The sequence below is a fragment of the Rhineura floridana genome, chromosome 9, assembly GCF_030035675.1.
Source record: "Rhineura floridana isolate rRhiFlo1 chromosome 9, rRhiFlo1.hap2, whole genome shotgun sequence".
Classification (NCBI taxonomy): Eukaryota; Metazoa; Chordata; class Lepidosauria; order Squamata; family Rhineuridae; genus Rhineura; species Rhineura floridana.
In genome coordinates this window covers 126853405-126878969 of record NC_084488.1, presented here as the reverse complement: position 1 = coordinate 126878969, position 25565 = coordinate 126853405, and the positions used below count along the sequence as shown (strand labels likewise).

General features: G+C 49.0%; 1 protein-coding gene across 7 annotated transcripts in view; it reads left to right on the top strand.

Moving 5' to 3' along the window:
* Nucleotides 1-25565, top strand: part of DCTN1 (dynactin subunit 1) — a 76350-nt gene that overhangs the window by 33988 nt on the left and 16797 nt on the right. For 5 of the 7 annotated variants that reach the window (XM_061583723.1, XM_061583725.1, XM_061583724.1 and 2 more), the window contains 4 exons: nucleotides 125-156; nucleotides 12707-12724; nucleotides 20477-20497; nucleotides 23915-24106. In XM_061583723.1, the coding sequence (XP_061439707.1) occupies nucleotides 125-156; nucleotides 12707-12724; nucleotides 20477-20497; nucleotides 23915-24106 (263 nt within the window). The remainder of the gene's footprint in view (nucleotides 1-124; nucleotides 157-12706; nucleotides 12725-20476; nucleotides 20498-23914; nucleotides 24107-25565) is intronic. The other 2 variants (XM_061583721.1, XM_061583722.1) reach the window with 2 other exon arrangements.

The following is a 25565-nucleotide window of genomic DNA, read 5'->3' as shown; positions in this document are numbered from 1 at the left end:
GAATCAAGATATTCCCTCAGGCGCCGTATATTTAATGCCTGGGGCATGGGGGACGGGAAGCCATTGCCTCAGCTAAAATCTCTCCTGTGTAGTTTGTTTCATATACTTTTTTCTTCTTCTCCAGATTCTTCAGAAGGCCCCAAAGCCAGCAAGCTGGTGAGTACTTTATTCTTGGGATTTGTGATGAGTTCATTCCATCAATGTCTCTCTTTAGGTGTGAGGGAGGGGCAGTTTCACCCAGACACCTCCTGAGACTCGGTACTGGATATTTTAGGGCTTGGCTCACAGTGGGGGCTTCAGGTATACATGCCATAAGTTGCAAAACAAGTTTTTGTACCAGGCAGCGATAGCTTTAGAAACGAATAAGAAGGGTGGGATGTGCAGTGTCCTGCCACTGCTGAGATGTGGGTGCCTGCTTGAGCACCGTAGCTGCTTTCTGCAGGGGGCTTGTCCCGAGGGGAGCGTCCTGCTGAAGCAGCTATTGGGGCAGCTCCCACAGAGCACAGGAGCACCAAGGCTGGCTACGCTGTGTGCCCAGAGTGGTTTGCTTGCTTACAGCACATGCACAGAGTGGACTGCTTGGGAATAGAGGGGTCTCCCAACAGCCACCTGGTTTACTGGTGTCCTCGCTGTTGAGGCCACAGAAGGCCTAGGAGTGCTTCTTTATTCTGACCCCTAGGCTTGGAGTTGCAGTTTGCAGGCCCAGGTCCTTGTCTGGGTGATGTTAAGGCTACACGCTCACCCCAGGCAGTGGGTTTAAGTTAACTTGCATCATCAGGGAGCGGGGCTGGCATCCTGGCTTCACCACGGAGCCATACAGCCACCCCTTTTGGACGATGGAATGACTCCAAGGTGAGTTCATGCTGCTTGATGATCATGCTGGTTCAGAATGCTGCTGGGGCGTGCCTGGTCAGCCCACAGCTGTAAGGACAGCCAGCATCCCTTTTCCTCCAGGATACTCCCATGGTCACAGTGGGCCACAACGGCCTGCAGTCAGAGATGTGGACCACGTTGTGGTGGGGTGGACTTGAGTACTGGCTAATACTGCTCATGATTCAGGGCTCTGTGGGGGCTACAAGTGCCCAAACCCAGCCTCTTGCTACCCTTCCTCCAGACTGATGCAGATGACATGCAATTAGTTGTGGCCCTCTGGCTGGTGATTACTTGCCTTTGGTTTCCCTTTCTGTGGGACAGGTGTGTGTGTTGCCAAACATTTGTTTTCCCCTCTGTTTTCCTTGCCATCCTATTCAGTTTCCTCACTTTATGCGATGGCTCAGTGGTCCTTGAAATATTGAGGTCCTGAGCCACGTAAGGCTTTATAGAGCAAAACCAGCACTCTGAACTGAGTCTGGAAACATATCAGTAGCTGGTGCAGCCATGCCAGAATTGGTGTTGTATGTGTGGACCAGCCTACCTTGATAAGCAATCTGGCTGCCAAGTTCTGCACTACTTGGAGTTTCCAAACTGACTTCAAAGGAAGCCTCACATATAATGCATTGCAATAGTCTAACTTAGAGGTTTTCAGAGCATAGACAACAGAAATTAGGCTATCACTGTCCAGATATGGGCACAGTCGAAGCTGGTGGAAGGTACTCCATGCCTTGAGCCTCAAGCAACAGTCGTGGATCCAGAAGTACTCCCAAGCTACATACCTGCTCCTTCAGAGGGAGTGTGGCCCCATCAAGAGCAGGCCACAGCCACTCCATCCGGTCAAATGAACCACCCACTAACAGTGGCTCAGTCTTGTCTGGACTGAGCTTCAGTTTATTGGCTCTCATCTAGTCTGTTACCAAGGCAAGCATTTCCAAATCCACCACCTATCAAAACTGAGGGGGTGGGAGTGGAAGGGGAATGGTTTGATGCAGATAAGGCTCTGGGCTTTGCAAGGTTTTCCCACATGGCACAAGCGGGCCAGCAGCAACAGAGGCAGTTCTTCCTGCAGTACCCCCGATAAAAATTATTTCCTTGACTGCAGAGTTACTAAAAAGTGTGATGGCAAAAATGTGGAAGGATTGCTTGCAGCAGTCCCAGCCTTTCTGATTTCCAAGGCTACCTATCAAGATTTGCCCCCTAATGGCTGGCACAGGTTGTCCAGTTGAGGCTAAGCTGTCTTCTAAAATGCAAACATTATGGAAGAATTGTAACGTGCCTGCCAACATTAGCTCACTTAACACGGTCAGGAAGATTGCTTGTCTTAACCAGCTATGGTCACCCCTTTGCACCTCTCCTCCTAGACAATTCCTTCTCCCCTCCAGTCTGACATTTGCAATGGCCTGCCTGCTATTTCTGCTTGGGTGTTTCATTGCCATCTTAACCTCAGTGGCTTTGGCTGCAGAGCAAGTTAGCTGCACTCAGGTCCCCTTAAAATCAGGGGGGGGGGTTGTCTCACAAATCTCCATGGAACGGAAGTGTGGCTACCTTGCTCTTCAGCCATACCGTGATTGAGATGGTGCTGAAACATCCAAGCAAGTTAGTCATGACTAACTTTTCTCATAGATTTCAATGCAACCTAAAATCTTGTGGTCTTTTGGTTAAATAAGTATGAATAAGTTGCTCTGGATCCAACCCAAGATGTCCAAGACTGAATTCCTCATTTTTCTCTCTCAAGCCGCCCTCTCTTTGTTCACTCTCCGTATCTACTAACTGTGCCACCATCCGATCTGGAGCTGGCTTTATTTTTTACTCCTTTCTCATTTATTCTGCCTGCTCAGTCCATCATGCCATTCACCACCGAGTCACGTGCAATGGTGCAGAAATTCAGTTCTCCCTCTTCACTGGCTTGATGGAAACTCTGGTGTCCTCTCTCACCTTGGCTGCTGCTGCCTTCTCCTCTCTGGCCAACTTGGTTCCCTCATCTCCCTCCAACACTCTGCCACCAACATTGCCAATTGCTCTGGCCATGTGGTGCCTCTGCTGCAGCCCCTGCATTGGCTTCCTGTTTGTTCCTGGAGCCAGCCCCAACTCCTTGCCCAACTCCAAACCCCTTTGTGGTCTTGCCCCCATGCCCTAATCCCTTTGCTTCTCCAGCTTCACCGCCCTCAGCTGATGAAAGGGTTTCCTCCACCCTTAGAAGACTCACTCTTTCTTCCTTGCTGCCACTTGTGCCTGGAACTGCTTCCCTAAACACTTCTGTGAGTGCCACCCCCTTCTTTCAAATCCTCCATAAAACCCACTTTTCTCTGTGAAGTCTTTGCCCCAACCTTTTAGCCCCCATTGTCTACTGAAACACTGCCTGAGCATACCTAGCTGAAACAAAGGCATACCCTCCTTTGCCTTTTTAGGCTTCCCTCCATTGTCCTCTGCTGCTCCCTCCTGTGTTTGAAATCTAGACTGTTAGCTCATCACGGCTAGGGGGTTCTGTCTGTATTACTCACCAAAGTGCCATGTACACAGATATAATTTAATCATAACCATATACCACTCAAAACCTCATTAGTGAACATGCTCCCAACCCGCCAACCTTGGACTTCCATTGGTCCAGCTGTTGCCTAATTGCCTTCACGTCCTTCCTTGTCCCTACCCTTCCGTAAGTCCCGTTCTGCAGCGATGCTTCTCCCTTGACTTCTATTTGCTTCTCAGTCTAAGACACAGGATTATACATCTGTGGTTTCTTTCTAGGAAGAATGAGGAAATTGAATGTTGGGGCCGTTTTCATCCATTCTGCCGAGAAGGGTTTCTGCCTGCACCTCTCATTTCAAGCTGGATTTGGGAGCTGGCAGTCAGAAGCAAACCACTGCTCCACCAGGTGTCAGTAGAGCCAGGGGATCTATTACAAAAGGGGCGTTGCCTATCTAAAGGGGACCAAGGGAGGATACTTTGAGAGTCTCTCCTTCAAGGATTAAAAAGACTTAATGCATTTGCATTAATTTTATCTGCTTGTATTGTGTTGTAGTACTATCATGTTCAACTCAGTGACCTGTAAATGGTTCTCTGGGAATAATGGATGCTGAAGGAGTCATTTTGAAATTGGTTTCTTGCAGCCTCCTTTTGATGGGGGAGAGGGAATTGCCTTTTGCTCAACAGCCATTTAGGGGTGCCCTACTGTTTCCCATAGGCTTCCAAACTCGGATTAGAGCAAGCTACAATCAGTAGAGCCCTATTCTTCCTTTGGGACGGGGTCTTCGCATATAGTAATGCAAAACTTGTCCCATAAAGCATACTGGCTACGATCCTAAATGGACTGCTTGGGAATGTCTCACTGAACTCAGTGTTGCTTACTTCCAAGTAAACATGATTATGCCTGTGCTGCATTTAGTCTCCTGTTGAGACTTCTGATCTGTTGCCATCCTACAGTGACATTGTTATTAGGGTCTGACTGTATTGTTGGAAAGGAAAGAGACCCCTGTGCAGCTTGTAGTGCTACTTGCTAGGGTTTTAGGACCAAACTATATTTGAGATTAGCCAGGCACAAGCACAGGGCTGGGCTTGCGTTAGAAAGAGCGAGTTTCCCTCCCCGGTGTGATGTGGAAAGGAGCACTTGGACACAGCAGGACTTTGCCTCTGATATCCTCCCTTGACTGTGTTCTCTTGGGACAGCACTTTTTATTTTGTCTTTCAAGCGCAGTTACAGAAACAAAAACAATACAAAAGAGCAAGGATGGAGACCGCAAGATAGCCTGCTTCTTGACTTTAATGGATGGAGACACTTGTGGCAACAACCAACAGAGAGTTGGATATGGTGCCTTAACAGATAGGCATAGAGCAGAATTTAGTGCAAAATGCTTTTGTTGAGTCCACACATGTTAAAAATGGGGTTTTGCAGGGTGCCTCTGCTTGCCTCCAGTGCAGTTCCTTGAAAGGAGTGTCCTGTTCCTGCCTTGGCCACCTATTCATTCATCCCCACATCTACTTTCCGTCTTACTAACATTGCCAGCAGAACACGGTGGTTTGACTCTAGAATGTAAAAAGAGGCACCCTCCAGTTCAGACGCTGGGGGCGCAGCCCTGGGGAGGCTGGCGGTGGTGGCAGCAGGAGCAATTGGGGAAAGTATAAGGGCTCCAACGCTGGAACGACTCGCCTGCTTCAGGTGCCTGGCCTTTTCCTGGCCTTTTAATTGACTAACAAAATGAAAATTAATTGCTGCTGTTTTACTGGCGGTGGTTTTACTGCCAGCTTGCTTGTTTTCTATTTCCATTTGTATTATTTTAACTGAATCTTTAGTGTAAGCCATCTTGAATATTTTTAGTGTAAAGGCAGGATATATTAATGTTTGGTCCTGCTTACAGGGGCCAACATCATCTCTGATTAGTCACCTTATTTTCATTCCAACCTCTGCTGCTGTGTGAACTGCCTGTCTCTTCAGGGTCCCAGGACTATCCATTGCTGTCCAACCCCTTTTCTTTCTTCTAAAGCTTTGTCTTGGGTTGGGGTTAAACCTCCTGGCGGATAACAGGGCTGTGATGAGGGGGTGGTGGTGAATTGGGGCTAACAGAGATGCCCGCCCTGAATTAGCCTTCCATTTTGGCCACAGCGAGGCTGCTGGTGGACTCCCCCCTTGCCTTTGGTGTGTAACCGCTTTCTTTCTAACATCTACTCTTTTGTCCCCTTTCCATGCAGCGTGGAGTGAAACCTAAGAAGGTGGTGCCTATTTTTCCTCTTTACAGAGTCCCACATTGCGCATGAAACAGTTTTGACAGTGACTGGGCTCATGGCTGCTGTGGCCTCGTCAGTTGCGCACATGCATGGGTCCCTCTTGCATGCCCGTTCCCTTTGCTGGCACCCACGTTGGCTTGAGTGGGTGAGAGGGTCTTGGGCAGCTGAACAGTGCCAGGGCTCCCTGGTCTCCTGCAAGGTTCACTTTAAGTTGTCATCAACTCAGTGGTATTCAGAGGGCAGAGCTGCCTACGTCTCTGCCCTGCATAGCCTGACTGTGTAGGCTTCTGCTGCTTGCCACCTTTCCATTTAGTTTCTGGCAGCACACAAGGAAAGGTTTACAGTCAAGCGCATGCCACTGGCATCCCCAGTAAGTGAGCGGGCATGACCAAGAGCAGGCAGCTGTCTGTGTCAGGAAGGAGCCTGAGGGTGACTTGTCTCTTCTGTCACTCAGACCATCCCAGCCAGGAAAGACCCAGTCCCCTTTTGGAAGAGAAGGGACAATGACCGCCCCCACACCTCTTGGAGCAGGGGAGTGGCGGTGGGGGGCTTTGTGCACTCCTTGGGCTTTGGTTCTCAAGCACCAGCTTTTCTCAAGGCAAGCAATGCTTTATCACTTGAGAGAATCTTCTGTACAAAACAAAGGAATGTAGAGCAGAAACATGTATGGAAATAAGGAAACCAAATGCTGCTGCTCTCCATATATTTTTTCTGGTAGTAGTCTTAATGGCGGTTTTGGGGAGGAGGCCAGATTTGGAAAATGAAAATGGTAATGGGGAGGAAAGGGTCAACTCTCCCACCACACACACACCACCAGGCTGCTGCACTTGAAATCAAAGTCCCTGTGGCTGCTTACGGTTCATGAATTTTGGTTCATGAATTGCCTGCATCTCCTGCAGTTTGGCCCTCTGCAGTCACTCTGAGAAGCGGCTTGTTAGAAAAGACCCAGAGATAGCAACGTACGCAACAAGAGGTCCTACCTTTTTGCTTCGACGTGGAGGTGGATTGTCCGTTCTTGGCCTCCAGGACTTCGCAGGACGTGGTGGAAATGACATCCAAGGGGGAAAACCTTCTCCAAGATGGCGCTAAGGGGCAGCAGTCCTATTGTGGCTAGGTGGTGGCCCCTTCCCGACTTTGGCAATGATCTCTTTCCCCCCCCTGCTGCTGCATGTCCCTCAGGCCTCCTGACCTGCATGTGCTGCGTCCTCTCTGGCTTTTGCCCTGCTGCTGCTTGCAAGAACCGACCCGCCGCTTTGCATGAAGCCCTGGTCTGGTCCCAGCTCTTCCTTTCCATCTCCCGGTGTCCAGCCAAGGGTTTGCTTCCTCTTTGGCTCCTGGCGGCAAGTCTCAGCCTGTCTAATTGCTTGTGAGGGGAGAGGTAGCGCCAGGCGGCCCCAGTCCCAGGAGAGCTGCTCCCATAAGTGATGATGCAACGGCTCAGAACCCTAGAAGAGAAGAGCAGGCGGTGATGTGTCGTCACTGAAGCCTCCTCACCCTTGACTGTGGGAGAAGCGGGTAAATGGTTTCTTCAGTGCACCCCCAAATATACATATGCTCATGACATTTCAGAGCAGTAAGATCTGTCTCAGCCCTGTTTGGAAGCTTGGATCAGTGTTAAAAGCAGAGCTGGGCTCAGAACAACTGAAGGTGACAGTAGGTAAATCCTTCTTGATGAGATCAGGGGGCTCTTTGCAGCGCAGCTTAGAGTCCCATGCGCAGCTGCTAATCGGGTTAATGGCTCCCTCTGGCTGTGTTTTTTGGTGACAGATGGCTCCCGTGGTCCCAGTCTGAGGGTCACCAAAGTACCCTCTCCCCTCCGCCTTTGCATCTGCTCCTTCCCCACCCTATTAACCATCCCCACCCCCAAGGCACTCCCAGCCTGCCATCTGTCTCCAGATGAGGAGCGTGTGCCTCTCCACTCCTGAGACGGGACAGTCTGTTTTCTAGGCATCCTGGGAGCACCAGGGAAGGATGTCTAGTAACTAGAGTAACTGAAAAGGATTCGCCCTGCTTTCTCATGCTGCTTTTACAGTCAGTGGGTGCAGCACACGGCCGTCTCCCGTGTATACAGGTGAGGCCGAGCAGAGCAGGGCTTGGGCAGCCAAGAGCCTGCTCACCCCTGGAGAGGCTATCAGGTCGTGCTGGAAAGAGTGCTCTGACAGAGTCATGGGCTTCCTGGGAGGAGCCTCGCGTTACTTGCTTCCTCTTGGGAGCCAGCCTGTTTGGGAAGGACATGATTGTTTACTAAGGAGGCGTTCTCTTTTGCTCCTGATCCCAAAAACTCACCTGCTGCTCCCTCTTTCCACTGAATGGCAGCTTAGGCAGATGTTGGTGGGTGAATTTTGGGCGAAGGTTGGTGGAATTACAGGAGGCCAAACGTGTAAACCCCAGAAGTATTGTCACCATCCTCACTCACAGTTGGGATATCTCTGGAACAGACTCTAGCTTCTAGATGGTCCCCTGGCACTTGTGGTCTCCTCCTCCTGTGTAGTAGCTGCCTTAGGCAGGATGGCTTCTTCCCTGGGATGCATGGGCAGAATCCAGAGAGTTTTTGTGTTCTATCCCTGAACTCCTTTTGATGATATTTTGGGAAGCCAGAGGGGACTGAGTTGAGTCCTTGGGACAGGGCCTCAGGGCCTTGTGTGTCTCTTTCCCCTTCCCCATGTTTAGTGGGGGTGGGGGAGATTATGTAAAATAAAATAAACATGTTTGTTCACCTACTTTATACAGATTTTAGAATTTATTTGGGCTGGATATGCAGACTCCATGGAGCCCTTTGGGGAGGGATTATGACTGTGCAGTGGAGCACTTCTCTGCAAGCAGAAGGCCCTGGTTGAATCCTCTCCAGCATCTCCAGTTAAAAGCCTCAGTCTGCCTGAGACCCTGGAAAGCTGCTGACAGTCAGAGCGGGCCATACTGGGCTGGGTGGACACTTAGTCTGACCTGCTGTAAGGCAGCCTTCTGTGTGCTTCACTCCTGCCTTGGGCTTTGTTTCCTGAGTGTGCATTTCTGCCACCCGAGTACAGGCTGTTTTTCTCTTTGTCCCAGCTGCCCACACCTTCCCTCCCCCAGCTGGCTGCTGATAATGAAGGGCCTTGTCTCTACGCAGCAACAGTGACAGCCTCTCTGGGGTGTGCTCCTGCTGTTGTTCCAGCACTGTGGGGCCTTTGAGGCTTGGTGTCACCTGACAGTGTGTTGCTGCTCTGAGCTCCTTTTGTCAGTCCAGCACTGGTTGTGGCAGTGGGACTCCTGATGGCTGCTTTGCCATGTGGTAAGAGGCAGAGTGGGCATCTCGCTTTGGAGTCCAGGATCTTGCTTGTTGAGAGGCGCTGCTATAGTCTCTGGGCACATCTTGCCTTGCATGGCCATTAGTGGTGGGGCACAGGAAAGGCAGGAGGTGATACCCAATAAAATCATTCCATTTGTGCAAGGATTGCCCCTTGAGCAGCAGAACTTTCCCTCCCTCTCCTCAACTCCCGCCATTGCCCCCCATCTGCTCCAGGGGAAAAACCCAGAACAGCTTTGGAGGGGCACGGGGGGAGGGAGGGAAAGTTCTGTTGCGCAAGTGGAAGTCCTTGCGTGAACGGAGCAACTTCGTTGGCTGTAGCTCAGTCTTGCTATGTAAGGTTGTCCTTTGTGCAGGGGCCTTTAATCTCTCCTGGGCTGGAGCCAATTCCAGATCAAACTTGAAGCCAACCTAAAAGGCTTCAGGTGACACCTCTGTGCCATCCTTTCTCCTGGTTCTCTCTCTGCCATCCACCCTGGCATAGGCTATGGTGTCAGCTTCAGCAAATGTCCCATGTCTGTGTGGTACAAGCACAGACGTTTATAGTTGCATGGAAAATAATTGGCACACTCATGGCTCCATGTAACCGAGCCCAGTTCTCTGCAGAGCACGAGGATCCCACAGATCTGCTGCTCTGGAGTAAGGGTGGCTGGCAGGTGGCAGACAATTGTCTGGGCTTTTTTGGAAGCACCCTCTACCCCAACTCAGTTTCCATGAGGTGTTCAATCTTGGCAGCTGCTTTGCAAGTAGAAGTTGAGATGAGGAGGCAGCTAGTGTGGCCTAGTGGTTAGAGTGCTGGATTACGTCCTGGGAGACCAGGGCTTGGATCCCCAGACAGCCATGAAGCTCACTGGGTGACCTTAGTCTCAGCCTCAGAGGAAGGCAATGGTAAACCACCTCTGAATACCGCTTGCCATGAAAACATAAGTCGGAATGGACTTGAAGACAGTCCATTTCCATTTTAAAAAGAGACGGTTGTCACCAGCAAGGTGGATGGGTTGGCTTGACTGTGCCCCCCACACTCTCCTAACCCTGGTGCGAGTTGTTGTCATCCCCTCCCCAAGGAAGATGGACAAGAGCTAGCCTCCAATTGTGTATGGTTTGTAGTGGTAAAAACCCAATTTGGGTGACCAGTGTCCTGGCTCTGCTTTCCTTTGAGAGGAGGAGGTCCCAGTTTGGGGAATGCTGACTGTACTGGGAAGTTATGTGCCAATGCAAATCTCCCACTGCAGAAGGTTGGCATTATTCTTCTTAGCATATAGATGCTAAGCAAAATTATCCTGAGTGTCATTTCTTCCTGCTAATAGCAGTTTTAAAATAGTTTGGACTTCTTAGGAGATGTCTACAGTTTAATGTGGCTAATAACCTTGAATATATTTTAGCTTTGGGGCAAGTGTTCACAAACATCTAATATGTTTCTGATTCTGTCCAGTTGCTGTGATTGTGGACTATGATAGGATACTGTAGGAACAGCTAGGTTGGATCTAATAGTGAGCTTATTTTGGGAGGACAGTGTTGAACACTGCAAACCAAACAAAAAATCAGGACTTGGTGTCTTTAGTTGTAACTCCCGAAAAGCCTGTTGTAAATTTGTGGGGGGGGGTTGTCTTGGTAGCAAAATTTAAGCATTCTGAGTTCACAATTAATTTCATTTAAAAGGCCAGTTTGAGAGAGAGAAGCAGGGGAAATCTCTTGAAACCAAAAGAGGGTCTTCATGTCGTGCATAATGTTGTGACAGAAGCAGGAGAAAAACTATAAAATTAGCAAATCCATGCTGGTGTATTAAATTTCTTTGGGCCATGGGATGCAGAATTTTCTGGCACAGAATTATGATTATACATATTTCTTATTTTAGCAAGTACACATTTCCATTGATAGCATGGTCAGCGTTAACAAACCCAAACTTCTGGGTGCATGCCCAAATCTTAGGGCTTTTGGGGGGGGGGCTGTCTGCTTTCCCCCTCTTAATCCATGTAGCCCACAGCAGATCTCGAAAGCATCCATTTCTTGCACACATCTTCAAACAGGGATGAGGAACCTTCTGTGGCCCTCTGGATGATGTTGGATTCCAGCTCCCATCAGCCTCTGCAGCCAGAATGGCGAATGGGCATGGATGATGATGGGGGAGTTGTATTCTGACAGCATCTGGAGGCCCCCAGAAGTTCCCTGTTCTCGTCCCCCAAAGGTTCAGAAACATGAAAGTACAGTGAGCCCCAGATGGAAAGGTTATAAGTATCATGGAAGGAAATGTGAAGGACTCTGTGCCTCTTTAGGATACAGCTTGGAGTGTCCCACCCACATGCTGATCTGTGGATCAGGACCTAATGCCAGGTTGGTTGCTGTATCCCTTAATGGAGGGCTCTTACTGCCTGCCTGAAAGGGACACTGGGAGCCTGAGGCCTCCTTTGGTTTTTTATAGTGGCACAAGGTTTTGAAAGTGGGTGTCCTGGTGGATAAGCTTTTTGGGTCTTACTGAGCTGGAGCGTGCATGCTGGGTAAAAAGATAGGAGGGAGGAAACTGCGTGCCTCTCTCCCGCCTCCTCTGCTCCCGGGAGATGCTTCCAGAAAAGCAAAGGAGACGAATGTACTGAAAATACTAGAAGTTCAAAATATAATCAGTTATGATGACATGTGCAGCATCAAGTACAGTGAAGCATGTGAGTGCTAGCTGTTGTTTAATTCAGTTCATAATTCTCATCATGAGATAATCTAATCCATGGTGCTCAGGTTAGTAGAGTTGCTGAAATCAGGTTAAGGTTTCCATAGCGTCCAATATTTCATAGCCATGCTCAGTCCCTTGTCGGCATAAGTGCCATGCCTGTTCCAAAGGGTCCCAGAGATTCTGCTGGTCAACTTTCCCATTACTTGGAACCTTCCTCACAAGCACACAAGATTCCACAACTGACCAGGTTCAAATTATGCAGTATTTGTGCAGTATTGGCTTCCTAAAAATCATAAATTTTATGCTGAATTTTGCATTCATGTTTTGTACATGTGTATTCTCTGCTTTTCTACATATGATAGCGAGCAACCAGCTGGACTGGGCTGTTGAGTCCTTTAATAGTATGGAAATGCAGGTGTTCCAGTGAATGAGCCACTGTCCTTTTGAGCCACTTTGTGGGGCTGCTGGTGAGCCTCCACAGGATCCCCACAGCGAGGTTCCAGTCTGAGTTGTGGAATGGAGGAAACTCTCAGGGGCTCTGCTAGGCATGGAGATTTAGCCAAGCCCATTTGCCTTTCAGGGGAGGGGAGGGGGGGAGCCACAAAGAAGCCTTCTAATTAGCCGGGGAGACAGCTGAGCTTAAGGGGTTGCTAAGTGACGAAGAGCACCTTGCATGTCCCTGAGCGGCACGTCCCTTTCTCTTCCCTCCTCTCCTCACTTTGATGAAGAAGAGGCTCGCTCCATCTCTGGTTCTGCAGCAGCAGCGGCGTCTGGATCAGAGAGCTGCCTGCTAGGAACTTGGGGAGGGGAGGGGAAGATTCAGGAGTGGTGATGTAATGAGCAGCTGGGGCGGTGGTTGGAGGGCAGTGGGGAAAGGATGTGCGGCCTGTGGCTGCGACTGGCAGGATGCTCCTGAGCTCTAAAGCCCCAGTAATCAGCCAGAAATCTAGGAGGAGAAGCCGTGGCTGGATTCTCGGGTCAAAGGACGGCAGAGAAAAGACGACAGAGCTGCAGCCATTTGCAAGATCTCCTGGACAGGCTGTGCTTGGGAGTGCTGCATTATTGTGATTGAATCGTCTAATATTCTGTCTGCCTCTCTCTCTCTCTCTCTCTCTCACTTTCTCTGTCTGCCTTCCTCTTCTCTGTCTTCTGCAACCATGAAACAGGCTACAACTGCTCGGAAGGTACTGTTCAATGGACACCCTGCCGTTGCTTCTAAACCATTTTGCTTGCTCAAGCGAGACAGTGGGGTTCATTTTGAGTCTGTCTCCTTCATCTGGGCCATAGGGGCAAAGCTGGAAGATGTGGGGAGGGACGACACGCTTGGATCTAAGGGACGTGCTTGCCTTTCATTACTCATCTTTCTGAGTTTGAGTTCACCTCTCTCTTCATCTCCTGTGGTGTTGCATGCAGCATATTTTTTGCCTCCGAGCGGCATGGAGGGCTAGTGCTGCCGCAGCTACTGCCACTGCTTGGGGGGAGTTGGGGAGATGATGGTGCCTGCTCTGGAAAGTTGCATGTTGACTGCTCTCTTTTATATGTCCCTAGCAAGGCTGCCTGTTCAGCCATTTTCCTCTGCTTCTAACATTTCTAGCTAATTTGACAGCCTTAGCTGTTAGGAGGTTGCCCTCTTCAGAGGGCCATTTTTCTTTGCAGGCTACAAATCTGTCATCTCAGTTTTGCAAATGGAGTTTCTGGGGTCTTCTGCATAAGAGGTTGAGTGCATGAATAAATAAATGTTCAGAGGCAAATGTGCAAGTTTCCTGCCGCAGCGGGAGTGCTGTGTAGCCGTAATTACGTGACGGAAAATGTGCTTGACGCTTGATTCCGGGTCTTTTGGCTGACCAAGTGGTGGGGAGGTGCTGCTACCTGTTGGCTATTTTAAAAGATGGTTTTAAAATCTGGCAGAAGGGGAACAGCAGAAGCCAGCTCTTGAGTTCCTCTTGGGTGTCCATGATCATGCCTTTTCAGTGGTGGCACCCTGGCTCTGGAATTCCTGTTCCCCTGAAATCATTCTGGAACCCACATGGCTGGCCTTCAGATGCCTGGTGTTTGTTCAGGCCTTTGGGCAATAACGCTGCTGGTTTCATGTCTTGCTCTTGTTCTTTGTCTATATTTTTGTTCTTTTTTATTTAAATCCATTCTGTTGTAAACTGCTGAGATTTTTTTGGGGGGGGGTTTAAAGTGATATGGAAATAGATCAAATACATACATAAATGCCCTCCTGACCAGTTCCAGAAACCTACAACTATTTTGGGTGGCCTCTGTAATCCTTTGTTTTGGAATAAAAAGGTTTTGCATGTCTACAATGTCAGGATTTGTTTCCTAGCAAATGTCTCTGGTATTTGGTGACCCACCCTTGGCAGAGGTTGCATGTATCCAAGTCCCTTTGGCTTCCTCTTGCGGTCCTTAGGCTGAGGATTATTAAGTGGGCAGTGGGCATACTTGGGGGAAAACATGTGATTCAGCTATTGGAAAGCAACAGAAAGTTAATTCCAGCAGCTTTGACCACGTGCAGACTTGAAGGTGGTCCGAGAGCCATGGGAGGCAATAACATTGCAAGGAGGAAAAAAATAGGATATTGGGATGTTATCAAGTGGTGCAGGGAACCAGCACTGAACTCCTGCAGAAGCCAGCTGGAGAACTGTTTTAATTTGTTATATTTTATTTATTTATTTATTATTTGATTTATATCCCACCCTTCCTCCCAGCAGGAGCCCAGGGTGGCATACAAAAGCACTAAAACACTTTAAAACATCATAAAAACAAGCATTAAAATACATTAAAACAAAACAACTTAAAAAACATTTTTTTAAAAAAGCTTTGAAGACTTTTTTTAAAAAAAAGGTTAAAAACATATTGTTTTTAAAAAAGGTGTAAAAGCATATTAAAAAGCAAAAGATATATTTTATGAAACTGTGGTATATAAATAGTTTTATAAATAAAATAAAATAAATTTGCTCCCAGTGCATGCAAGCTGCATGTTGCAACTGGGTCCAGCAGCCTCTTAACACGTGGGCAAGGCATCCAGAGCTGCCAGGCTGCCAATCACCATCTCTGCCCTGAGGCTCATCTTGACAGCAGCTTCCCTCCATGTAGACAAACAGACAGAAAACCCCACAGGCGAGAAACAGCCCCCATTTCTGGTGCCTGGTGTATTGGATCTGTGTGCCTGGCACTGCATCTATGACCTCCCCCAGACGCTAGGGAAGTATGACCTGCAGTCTGAAGCTGTTTCTGCACATTTTACATATGCCCTCAGTGAAAAGGACTTGTTACTATTCTGGCAATGCTCTCCTGCTAAAGTGCAGGAGTACAGAGACTGAGCAAGGCACTTGCCTATTTTTGAGGCAGAATATTTGCTTTTGAAAATTAGCTAAGATGCTAGTGTAGATCCTCACTAACCTTGGCTGCATAAGACTGACTTTGCCTGCCTGCTAGCCAGCCAGCCACGATGGGGGAAAGTGGCCTGCAACTCAGGGAGCGTAGGCTCATTCCTGGACTGCAGATCCTCCCTTGTGACCTTGGGCAAGTCGCTCCTGTGCTTGTGAGCTTGTCAGCTGTGCCATGAGAGAATGTGACCAATTGTGGGGATGGCAACTTGCAGGCAGTGTACTGCATAGAGAGCCTCATCATGGTACTGGTCTGGTCTTCTGGAAAGAAAGCTAAACGGAGGGAATCAGAGCTGAATTAACAGCATCTGCAACTAGAACTGGAGCAGTCCTGCCCATTCAGATTGCTCCCTAAAAGTTTCCCATCTAAGGACTGTCCAGGGAATACAAGCCAGGGCTTCATTGCCTGCACCAAAAGAGCATAAAATTGGATATTGGATTTAATAGATGAGGTTAGACATTATTGATATTTATGGACTTTTATAGTTCATGGATTGAATGCCTTGTGGAAGGGTAGGACTGAGATGAACTTAAAAGAAATAATGATGATGATGATGATGATGATGATGATGGAGCATGGCTGCTGCTGGCCTTTCCATAATCAAAACAGGTGGCCTAAAACCACCCCTGCCATGGGGGAGCAGGGAGAGAGTGCTGCTGGAGGTGAGAGGATGGGGGGGCAGTTTTGTCCTGGGTAGTGTCATCTCTGGTCTGGGACAGTGCAGGACAAGGCTACATGGCTGGTGCTTTGCAGCTGCATTTCCAAATGAAGCGATGGCCGTGGCACAACCCCTCTTCTGAAAAGTAATTTTCCTGTAGGCACTTATATGGTGCTGTCCTAGGGATGAAGGGGAACTTGCATAACAGCGCTGAGCGTTTAGACTTTTGCATTCTGCAGCACAAAATCCCAAGGTTATGAAATATTCAGGACACAGACAGCTGATGCCCACTGCATTCTGGGATTGCAAGCAATCCTGGCTTTGGATGCCCATGTGACCAACTTTGGCAGAAGGGAAGCCCCAAGCCACGAATGGATAACTTGCAGCCCTCAATCTGATTTTATATTCCTCTCCCCACAGCCTTCTGAAGCGGCCCCATTCTTTCATTCCATCAGAGTTCCTTCCGTCCTCCTTACTGTTCCTGGTTTGTAGGTTCAGAACAATTGGAAATGGCAATAATTTACATAATAAAAATAAGTTGTTTTTTTAAAAAAAACAACCTAGACACCAAACTTTTTCCTGGTTCTCTGGCTTGGGGAAAAGAACAGTCTAAGAACAAATCCTAGGCTTCCGTTTTGTGTGTGCCTATTTAGCATGCTAAAATGAGAAAGGAAATTACTTTTATTTGGATTCTGGAACAATAACTGTGTTGCTCTGTTCTACTAAAAAACAAGAAAGTGTTGCATGCTTGTTGGTAATCCCATCAAACCTGGTGGGGCTTACTTTTGAATTAGACCTGCCTAGAATTGAGAATTATAATCTAAGGTAGCAGAGCGGTCTTTATTCTGGATTAGTTAATCCAGAATATTTTTGTCTCTGGCTCCACCCATCCCTGGCATGCGGCCTCCGACAGATTATTCCTGAGGGAATATGGCCCTTGACAGAGAAAGGTTTGGCCACCTTTGACCCAGACTCTCCAATGCGTCTTTTGCCAAGTGTCAAGAGCCACATCCGCTTCATTGGTGATGCAGTCACAAAGACCACCTTCCGTACCATGAACATCTCACAGTTACTGCCAGGGCTGTTGCGTATTGCCCACTTCCTGCAGTCTCCTTCTAGTTAGAATTTGGTAATGGATGCTCACTGGGATGGGGCTCAGGAGTTTATACCAAATTGCCTGTTGGCATCATTTTCGTTTCAAAATATTTTGGGCACCACCCCACAGGAAGCTCTCCTGCAAAAGCCAGCTGGTGCTCCACAAGGAGCCCTCTGGGGCATTCTCTGTGTTCAGGATAGACAGCCTCCAGGCCAACAGGAAGAATATGAACAAGTGCTTGCATTTAGTCTAACATCTGTGGTGCCAGAACAGAGGAGTCCAGGTCTCAAACTACACCTTGTAACTGTTCCTTCTCAGAAAGACAGAGCCGCCTGCCGCTTGGGTTCTGCCCCCTTCAGGCTTGGATGGAGATTGGTTGACAGGTGTGACATCCTCTCTAGCTAACATTTCCATGTGGGACCAACTGAGAGTTTGTACGTGTGCATTCAGGATCACGCTGGGTTTGGTCTCTATCTCTGACAGTGGCAAGGGTGAACCTCCGCTGCAAGGCTGGCTGCTCCACAGACGTGCAGTCAGTTGCCTGCCCATACCCATTGCCCTGTCCAGTTTGTGTCTGGGTCTGTGGGCCATCTTGTGGAGAATGATTGGGTTAAATGGCCCGCTTAGTTCAGGCAGACTTCCTGGGGCGGAGGTAGAGGGCCTCTGCTTTAGCACAAGGAGAGTTCTTCCCACCGTGGTTGCATCTGCACGATCACCCAGAGGAGCTGTTTGGGTAGTGAAAGGTCTGTTACCTCAAGGGCCTGAGAAAGTGAGGGACGAGGGCTTGGTGGCCACCGTGACAGTATTGCTAGATCTTTTGCTTGCATCTCCTGTGACTTGGATGCCATGATTAGAGCAGATCTCAGGGAGGAACCTTTTTGGCAGCCGCGTATCCCAATGGCAAGGGACACTTCCCAGGTTGTGCAGCCGAAGGATGTGGACAAGATCCTTGGAAGTGCGAGGTTAAGATAGGAAGCTGCCTTATACCGAGTCAGAGCATTGACCCACCTAGCTCAGTATTGTCTACACTGACTGGCAGAGGCTCTGCAGGGCTTTGGGCAAGGAATCTTTCCCAGCCGCTGCCTGAAGGTGCTGCCATTGGGGACTGAACTGGAGAGTTTCTGCATGGAAAAGAGATGCTCTGCCATGAGCTGTGGCCCCTCCATGCTTGACCCTTTTCCTTTGTGGCTCATTCACGCAGTCAGAGGAGGCTTGGCTGAGGGCGCAAGGAGAGCAATAAATGCCTCCTAGAGGAAGGTGTTATCCCGTCCAACCTTAAGATGGCTGTTGGGAGAGTTGTTGACCCCCCCCCCCCGAATTGCACTGTAAGCCACCCACAGTGATGCAAATGCATTGGAAGGGCATTTATTTATATATATTTATATTATATATAAACACATACCAGTGCCTTGCCCTCTTCATCGTAGCTTAGCAGCTCCTACAGACTAGGGCAGAACTGTCTGTCTACCAAGGAAACTCAAAGGTCGGAACCACCATGAATTAATGCAAAATGCCATCTGTCGGGAATGCTTTGATTTGGATTTCTGCATTGAGCAGGGGGTTGGACTTGATGGCCTTATAGGCCCTTCCAGCTCTACTGTTCTATGATTCTATGAAAATGGGCATAGATCTGGTTGTCTTTCAAGAAATATTACCGGCAGTGGCTCTCAGTCTCTGGCAGACGTTCCTTTACCAGTCTTGTTGGAGATGCGCCCAGGAATCAAACCTGGGAGCCTATCTCTGCAAAGTACATGCCCTGCCACTGAGCGGAGGTCCCTCCTCCACTTTCTCTGCCTGAGAACCAGCAGGCACTTCCTTCTCAAGGGAGGCAGAGCGTCAGCTATGATGGGGGTGGGCTGGAGGCAAGGTGCTGTATGGAGTCACAGAGCCCCGCACCCTGAACACTGGGAACCTGCTCCCCTGCCTCTCCCTCATCACAGCTTTGGAGATCTTGTCAGGAACTGCCCAAGTATTTTTCTGCAGCCATAATGGCTAGACACTTATGCTTAAAAAAAAAAAGGCTGAGAATGGAGTCTGAACTTTGTGCTGGTCTTGTGTGGGAATACTGCAGCTGTCCAGCACACATGCTCAGCCCTGCAGTTGGCATTGCTGAGCTATTTTGTGCCTACAAGTTGACGGCTATTCCCTCCACCCACCCACCCGGCCACAAGTTCTAGCTAAGCACTGTAGGATCTGTTCTGCTTGGGGGCGCCAGCCAGTGTGGGCTGTGAGCAAAGCCTCTGTGCCCACGTGGCTGGCTAGGTGGGGGCAGAGCTGGAGCTCCAGGAAAGTGCCAGACGAGTGGATAAACAGCTGCCAAAACCATCAGGCCACATGATATTCCCCACCCCTTTCAGAGAAGAACATTTTAAGGCTTTCGACGGTGTTTTGCAGATTGCAAAGCAATTAGACAAACAGCACTGTGACTTCTCAGAGCTGCTCCCTGCAGACCATTCTGCATCGCTGGGTGCTGTCTGTGGCTCACGGCTCGAGTGAGGAAGGAGGGTGGCGGTTTTCTTCCTAATCTTGCTAGCGCCTCCAGGATTGAGGCCTTGTTCTGGAAGCCAAGCTATGCTTGGGAGGTGTTGTCAGCCCACCCATGCCTCAGTGATAAAGCATGAGCTTTGCATGCAGAAAGTTCCAGGCTCAATCTCTGACATCTCCAGGTCAGCCTTTTTAAATCCTAGAAAGCTGCTGCCGTTCAGAGTAATGAGCCAGGGCAGCAGCCTTGCCAGAATTGTGGCAATTGTGTTGACATTTTCACCACATGACAAAAAAAAATTTAACTTATGTTTTTGAGGGTAGAAAAATAACACAATAATGTTTTGAAGTATTTATCAATAGAATAAGTGAGAAATCTGACACATCTCTTAAGTAGTGCAGGGAAATCGGGCATAAAATCAGACTATATCTCAACTCCGCCTCCAGTCACAGAGCCCAAAAATTGAACCAAAACTTGAAAATAGCTTTGGAATAACTATATATATAGAGAGAGAGAGAGAGAGAGAGATAACTATATATATATATATATACATATATAACTATATATATAACTATATATATATATATATAACTAGAGAGAGAGAGTGCGCGAGCGAGCTGGGCAGTGGCTGCTTTTGGGATTACAAAGATGTGTGTCGTTGGTGGCCCACCACCTACAGTTATTGTGGGAAGGGGGTTTCATTTGCACCTTTGACAACTGCTTTGAGGAGTTTGCACCCCAGAAGCGTATCCTTTGTCGGGGGAAGGGAAGGGAGGGCTGGTGATGGTCAGCTCCAAGGTTTTACTGTATAGCAGGTTTAACTGAAGGAGGACCTCCCAACTCCGGCCACCCAGTTTCATCTGAAATGAGTATTAGGCTCCTGTGCGCTTGCCTTCTTCCTCTGCTTGCAATGTTTTGTCACTTAACTGATATCGGGGGGGGGGGAGATTTTTCAGTCCGCCATCTTGATTGAAAAGACAGGGAAGGCTCTGAACTGCCCCTTGTCTGAGCAAAGGAGAGTGTGCATCCAGCACAACTTTGGTAAAAGCCCCATCAGGACTGTGCATGAATTGGGGCTGGGCTGGTGAGGGAATGGGGGGGGGTGACTCTCGGAGGCGCACGTCGATGAACATGAGTCGTTGATGCCATGCAGACTAACCGCTCTCCTGTCTTCCTTGTTTCCCCCTCGCCTTGTTCTTTGCTGCTGCCACCACTGCCGCTGTGTCTCTCTGCCCCTGTCTTGCCCTGTATGCCTGTCTCTTCCTCCTCCTCCTCCTCCTCTTCCTTCCACTCCTGATGGCCACCAGACCACCACCAGGAGGCCCAAGGTGAGAACTGGTGGGCATTGGGCAGCTCTTGTTCATGCTGAATGTTCTCTGTTGCAAAAAGTGGGAACTGGGCCCCCTTCGTTCTCCCTCTGAAATCACAGTTGCTACAGCCCTTGTCTGTTGTTGGCAATTGGGGACAGAGAGGGCTTGAGGTGGGTGAGCAGACCGTGCAGGGGCAGGACTGCCTGGCGCAAGACCTTGTTCAGGAGCATTGCTAGTCTGTGGACCGAAGCTAAGGAACCGGCCATGGCAAATTATCCCAACTCTGTGCTGCTTTCTGTAACTCCCAGCTGTGACCTGCAGACTCCTAAGATCCTGCTTCTTTTCCGTCTGCTCTGGGTAGAGCTGCAGTTATTGCTCCATACCTTGAAGATTGAGAAGATGGTATATAGGTGGGCAGCCCCAGCCCAGCCCAGCTTTTCATCCAGGCCAACAGCGATTCCTGTAGACCAGCCTTTCCCGACTAGTGGGCCACCAGATGTTGTTGGACCACAATTCCCATCTTTCCTGACCGTTGGCAATGCTGGCTGAGGCTGATGGGAGTTGTGGTCCAACAACACCTGGTGGCCCACTAGTTGGGAAAGGCTGCTGTAGACGCTCCAAGCGTGTATCTTTTCTGTGTGGTGGTTTCATTCCCAATGGGATCAACATCTACCACGTGCCCATTTTTAACAGTCCTCTGTCTGTGCCTTCTATACCAGTCCACCATTTCCCCATAAAACTCTCATCTTGTTAAGCTGGAAATCCAGTAAGTCTTGAGGGAGAAGAGCTCAAGTTGTTTTAGGAGTAAATTACACAGGCAAATAGCAGGGATCTGCTTCAAAAAACGGGTCATTGAGGAGCTAAAATGAGCCAGACTGAAAAGTTGAAACCTGGCAAGTGCCTAGAAGCAGGTGTTTGCTGAGACTCTGGTTATTCTACTGCCATTACTATCTAATGTGCATATGCAAATACTGTTTGCTACTGGTGGGAGGGGGGCTTAGGGAGAGCTTCTCGGACAGCTTATGTAGGACGTCCCCCTTGCAGCAATTGCTGCCATGCCTTTGTGACTTGGCCGAGCACATGCAAGGCAGGGGACTCTGTTCAGCAGCAGAGCATCTGGGCTTTCTCTTCACGGTGGTGGTTAGGTTGGACACGGACAGAATTTGTTCTGTTCTTCTCTTCCAAACAATTGCTTGTTTCTGTTTGAGTCCTGTGTAAAGTTTATCGTTGCGTCCACTGCTAGAGTGTAGAAAACATGGCCTTGCGTGTGGCTGTTCCATTAAAATGAGCAGCACCTAGCACTGAAGGCTGCTTCCGATGGTTCTCTGTGTGGGCTGAGATCTGGTCTCTTGAGGCACTACAAGTCAAGCATCGTCGGCCATTACTGGCCGTTTTCCTGCCTGCCACATTCTCCTACAAAGAGCCCTCCTAGACCCAAAGCAAAGACCTGCCTAGTCCAGCATCCTCTTTCCCATAGTGGCCAACCGGATGCCTCTTCTGGGAATCCCACCAGCAGGCCAGGAAGGCAAGATCTGCTCTTCTCCCTCCCCCAGTAACTGGTATTCAGGTATACTGCATCTAAGCATGGACGTTCCACTTTGCTCTGTGGTCCTCCCATCATGTGACATTGAATTCCATACATAAATTATTTTCTTTTGCTTATTCTGAATCTAGCACCAATTTCATTGGGTGATTATGAGAGACTGAGAAATCCACTGGGTTTCCCTCCTAAGCTAAACTGAAACGCTCCAAATGTCTTATCCTCTCCTTGTAGAGGTTTTTCAACCCTCTGAACATTTTGGTTGCCCCTTTCTGCATCTTTTTGAACTCCACAATATCCTTTTTAGGATAGGGCAATCAGAATGTTACACAGTATTCCAAATGTGGTTGTACCATAGGTTCGTATAAGGGTATTATGGTGCTAGTTACTCTGTTTGCACTTCCGTTTTTAAACAGCTTTAATTATATAGTGTTTGCCTTTTTCGTAACTGTCACACACTAAATTAACAGCTGCAAATACATCATGCCTGATGGATCATCCCTAGCCAAGTGTTTATTGGCACTTCCATTGTGCTCCAAAGGGTTAGTGAGGCAGGACTTTGCTTTGCAGAAACCATGCCTATTTTTCCTCAGCAAAGCTTGTTCTTCTATAGAACTCTTAAGTTTAATAATGTTCTCAACCAATTTACGCAGAACAACAGGCCTGTGATTTCCTGTCTTCTCCCAGATCACTTAAAAAAAAAATCTGCATTATATTTGCTACTTTCTAGTCTTCCAGTAAGGAGGCTAATTTTAGTGACAAGATGCATATTTTGTTGAAAGACAAATAATTTCACATTTTTAGGGCTCTCTGATATATGCTGTCTGGACACAGTGACTTGTTTAATTTTCAATTTGTCAGTTAGCCTCAGATCTTAACCTCTTGTCACCCCCATGAGAGTTAGTGTTTCAGGCGTCCTTCTAAACAGAGCTGAATACATGAGCAGGAAAGTGTACCAATATTACCATCCTGGTGCCAGATTAGCCAGTTGAGCACACGCTGCCGATCCCACAGCCTGTGCCCCCAGTCTGTGGAGCCTGCATCCCAGTGCAGTTGATCCTGGCTCACCAGATGGACCAAGGCAGCTCCAGGCTGATGAGCATCTCCCAAGAGGCAACCAAGGGTGGATGCATCCAGAGGCCTTGTCTGGCCATGTTTCCTAGTAACGGCTCCCCATTGGCCTCTGAACCCCCATTGCACCTGCTGTCAGAATCTGAGGTGGAAGCGGGGGCCCTTCTTCAGTCTTTGCTCATGCCACTAGTGACAGGGATGTTTAACTGGCCTCTCGGAATGCCCAGTGCCTCCCTAGTCCCACCCTCTGCTCCCAGCAGTGGCCAGCCGGGTGCCTCTGGGAAGCCCACATTGGGAAGAAGCAGGCTTCGGCCTTTCCCTTGAGCAGCAGGTGAGAGTTCAAGGGCTTAGTTTGAGCCGGCAGGTTTCATCCCTGGGACATAGGCAGGAATGGCTAAAAGAGTGCTTGGGAGCACGTGAGGAGTGCTTTCCCCTTCACCACAACCACTCCCTATGAGTCTGGGATTGGGTGGGGCTTCTAAGCAGGGTTTGGACCCAATGCCCCTCCCAGGAGAAACCGGCCTCTTGAGAGGTTCACTGTCAAAGGCACATTTCTCACACACACATACGCACTCGCACTCCTCTGCATTGCCCTTCGTCTCAGATCCTACTCTGAGTTGTTTTAGAGTTTAACTTTTGCAGATTACTGGCTTTATCCGTTCGATCGCATTTCTTGCAGAACCTGTGTGAGATTCACCCCTTGGTGCTGCTGAAGTCATTGCGCCCGAGAGCCATCCCTGGTCTTGGCTGTGCAGAGGCCTAGCAAGTCAGATGCTGTCTAACTCTCTCTCCTTCTCTGCCCCTCCCCAACGGCTGCCTTGCAGCCCACCCGGACTGGCAACTCTGCAGCGTCCGGCGGCACAGCTGGACTCTCAGGCTCAGCGTCTGCATCGACCGGCGAGATGAGCAGCAGCGAGCCAAGCACCCCTGCGCAGACGCCTCTGGCTGCTCCTGTTGTTCCGGCTCCAGCTCTGAGTTCTCCAGTGGCTCCCCCGTTGGTCCCTTCGCCTACCAAGGTAAACAGGCACCTTTGGCCCTGGGTTGCTTCAGGGGTTGTTGCTTTGGCGCAACGTCCCGCCCTCATTTTGGAATGTGTTGGCTCTGCCGTGCCCTCCCTCGGTTCGCAACTTGGCTCTTGTGCTGTGAGCCTCGAGATTCTGTGGCCTCCGGCACAAGCTCACCAGAGAGAGTTCTTTACAATGCTGGAATCTGGAGCTCCTTTGCTGTTGTGTGGCCTTGTATCTGAGGAAATAGCCAAGATGGCCGGCTTGCCTAGGAGCAGCTACGTGTTAGATCACCTCTGCTGTGCAATTGTGGATATGGAAAGTGCTGCTCAGTTTTTTACATGCCCTCCCGCAACAACCCTCTGAAGTAGGACGCTATTATTCCCACTTGGCAGATGCGCAGCTGAGACTAAGCAATAAAGGTGCTTTTAGTGTGTCTATAGCAGCAGAGGGGCTGCAAGAACCACCAGCTGTCCTCCCCTCTCTCTCTCTCTCTCTAGTGCTCAGCCAAGGCAATTCTAAAAGGGGAGTTGAATCTTTCACTCTCTGGAGCAGGGAAATCGGGGAACCTGCTGAAAGCTCCTCTAGATATATGGCTGGGCTGAACTCCTGTCATCCTGGGGCTGATGAGAGTTGGGAGTCCAGCAAACATCTGTGGGCGGGAGCAGGAATAATAATAATAATAATAATAATAATAATAATAATAATAATAATAATAATAATAATATTTTATTTCCAGGCCGCCTCTCTGGCCGAATTAACGGCCACTCTAGGCGGCGTACATAGACTAAAATATAACATAGAATACAAAACAACAACAAGTATACTCAATCCAAACCTACCCCCATCATACAAAAATTTAAACTAAATTAGACAGAGGTCTCGAAGGGCTGCCTAAAAAGCCATGTTTTCAGTCCTTGGCGGAAGCCTGTCAGGGCGGGGGCATGGCGGAGATCATAAGGCAGAGAGTTCCAGAGGGCGGGGGCCACAATTGAAAATGCCCTCTCTCTGGTCTGCACCAGCTTAGCTGTTTTGACTGGTGGGACCGAGAGAAGGTCTTGGGAGGCTGATCTCGTTTGGCGGCCTATCTGGTGATGCTGAAGGCGTTCCTTTAGATAAACTGGACCAAAACTGTGTAGGGCTTTAAAGGTTAAAACCAACACCTTGAATTGGGCCCGGTAAACAACTGGTAGCCAGTGCAGATCTTTAAGTACTGGAGTGATATGGTCTCGGCGGCGGCTGTTCTTGATCAGATGTGCCGCCACGTTCTGTACCAGCTGTAATTTCCGGACCGTCTTCAAGGGTAGCCCCACGTAGAGCGCATTACAGTAGTCTAAGCGAGAGGAGACCAGGGCATGTACCACCCGTGGGAGCAGATGGACAGGGAGGTAGGGTCGCAGCCTTTGTATCAAATGTAATTGATACCAAGCTGCCCGGCTCACTGCCACGACCTGAGCCTCCATGGACAGCT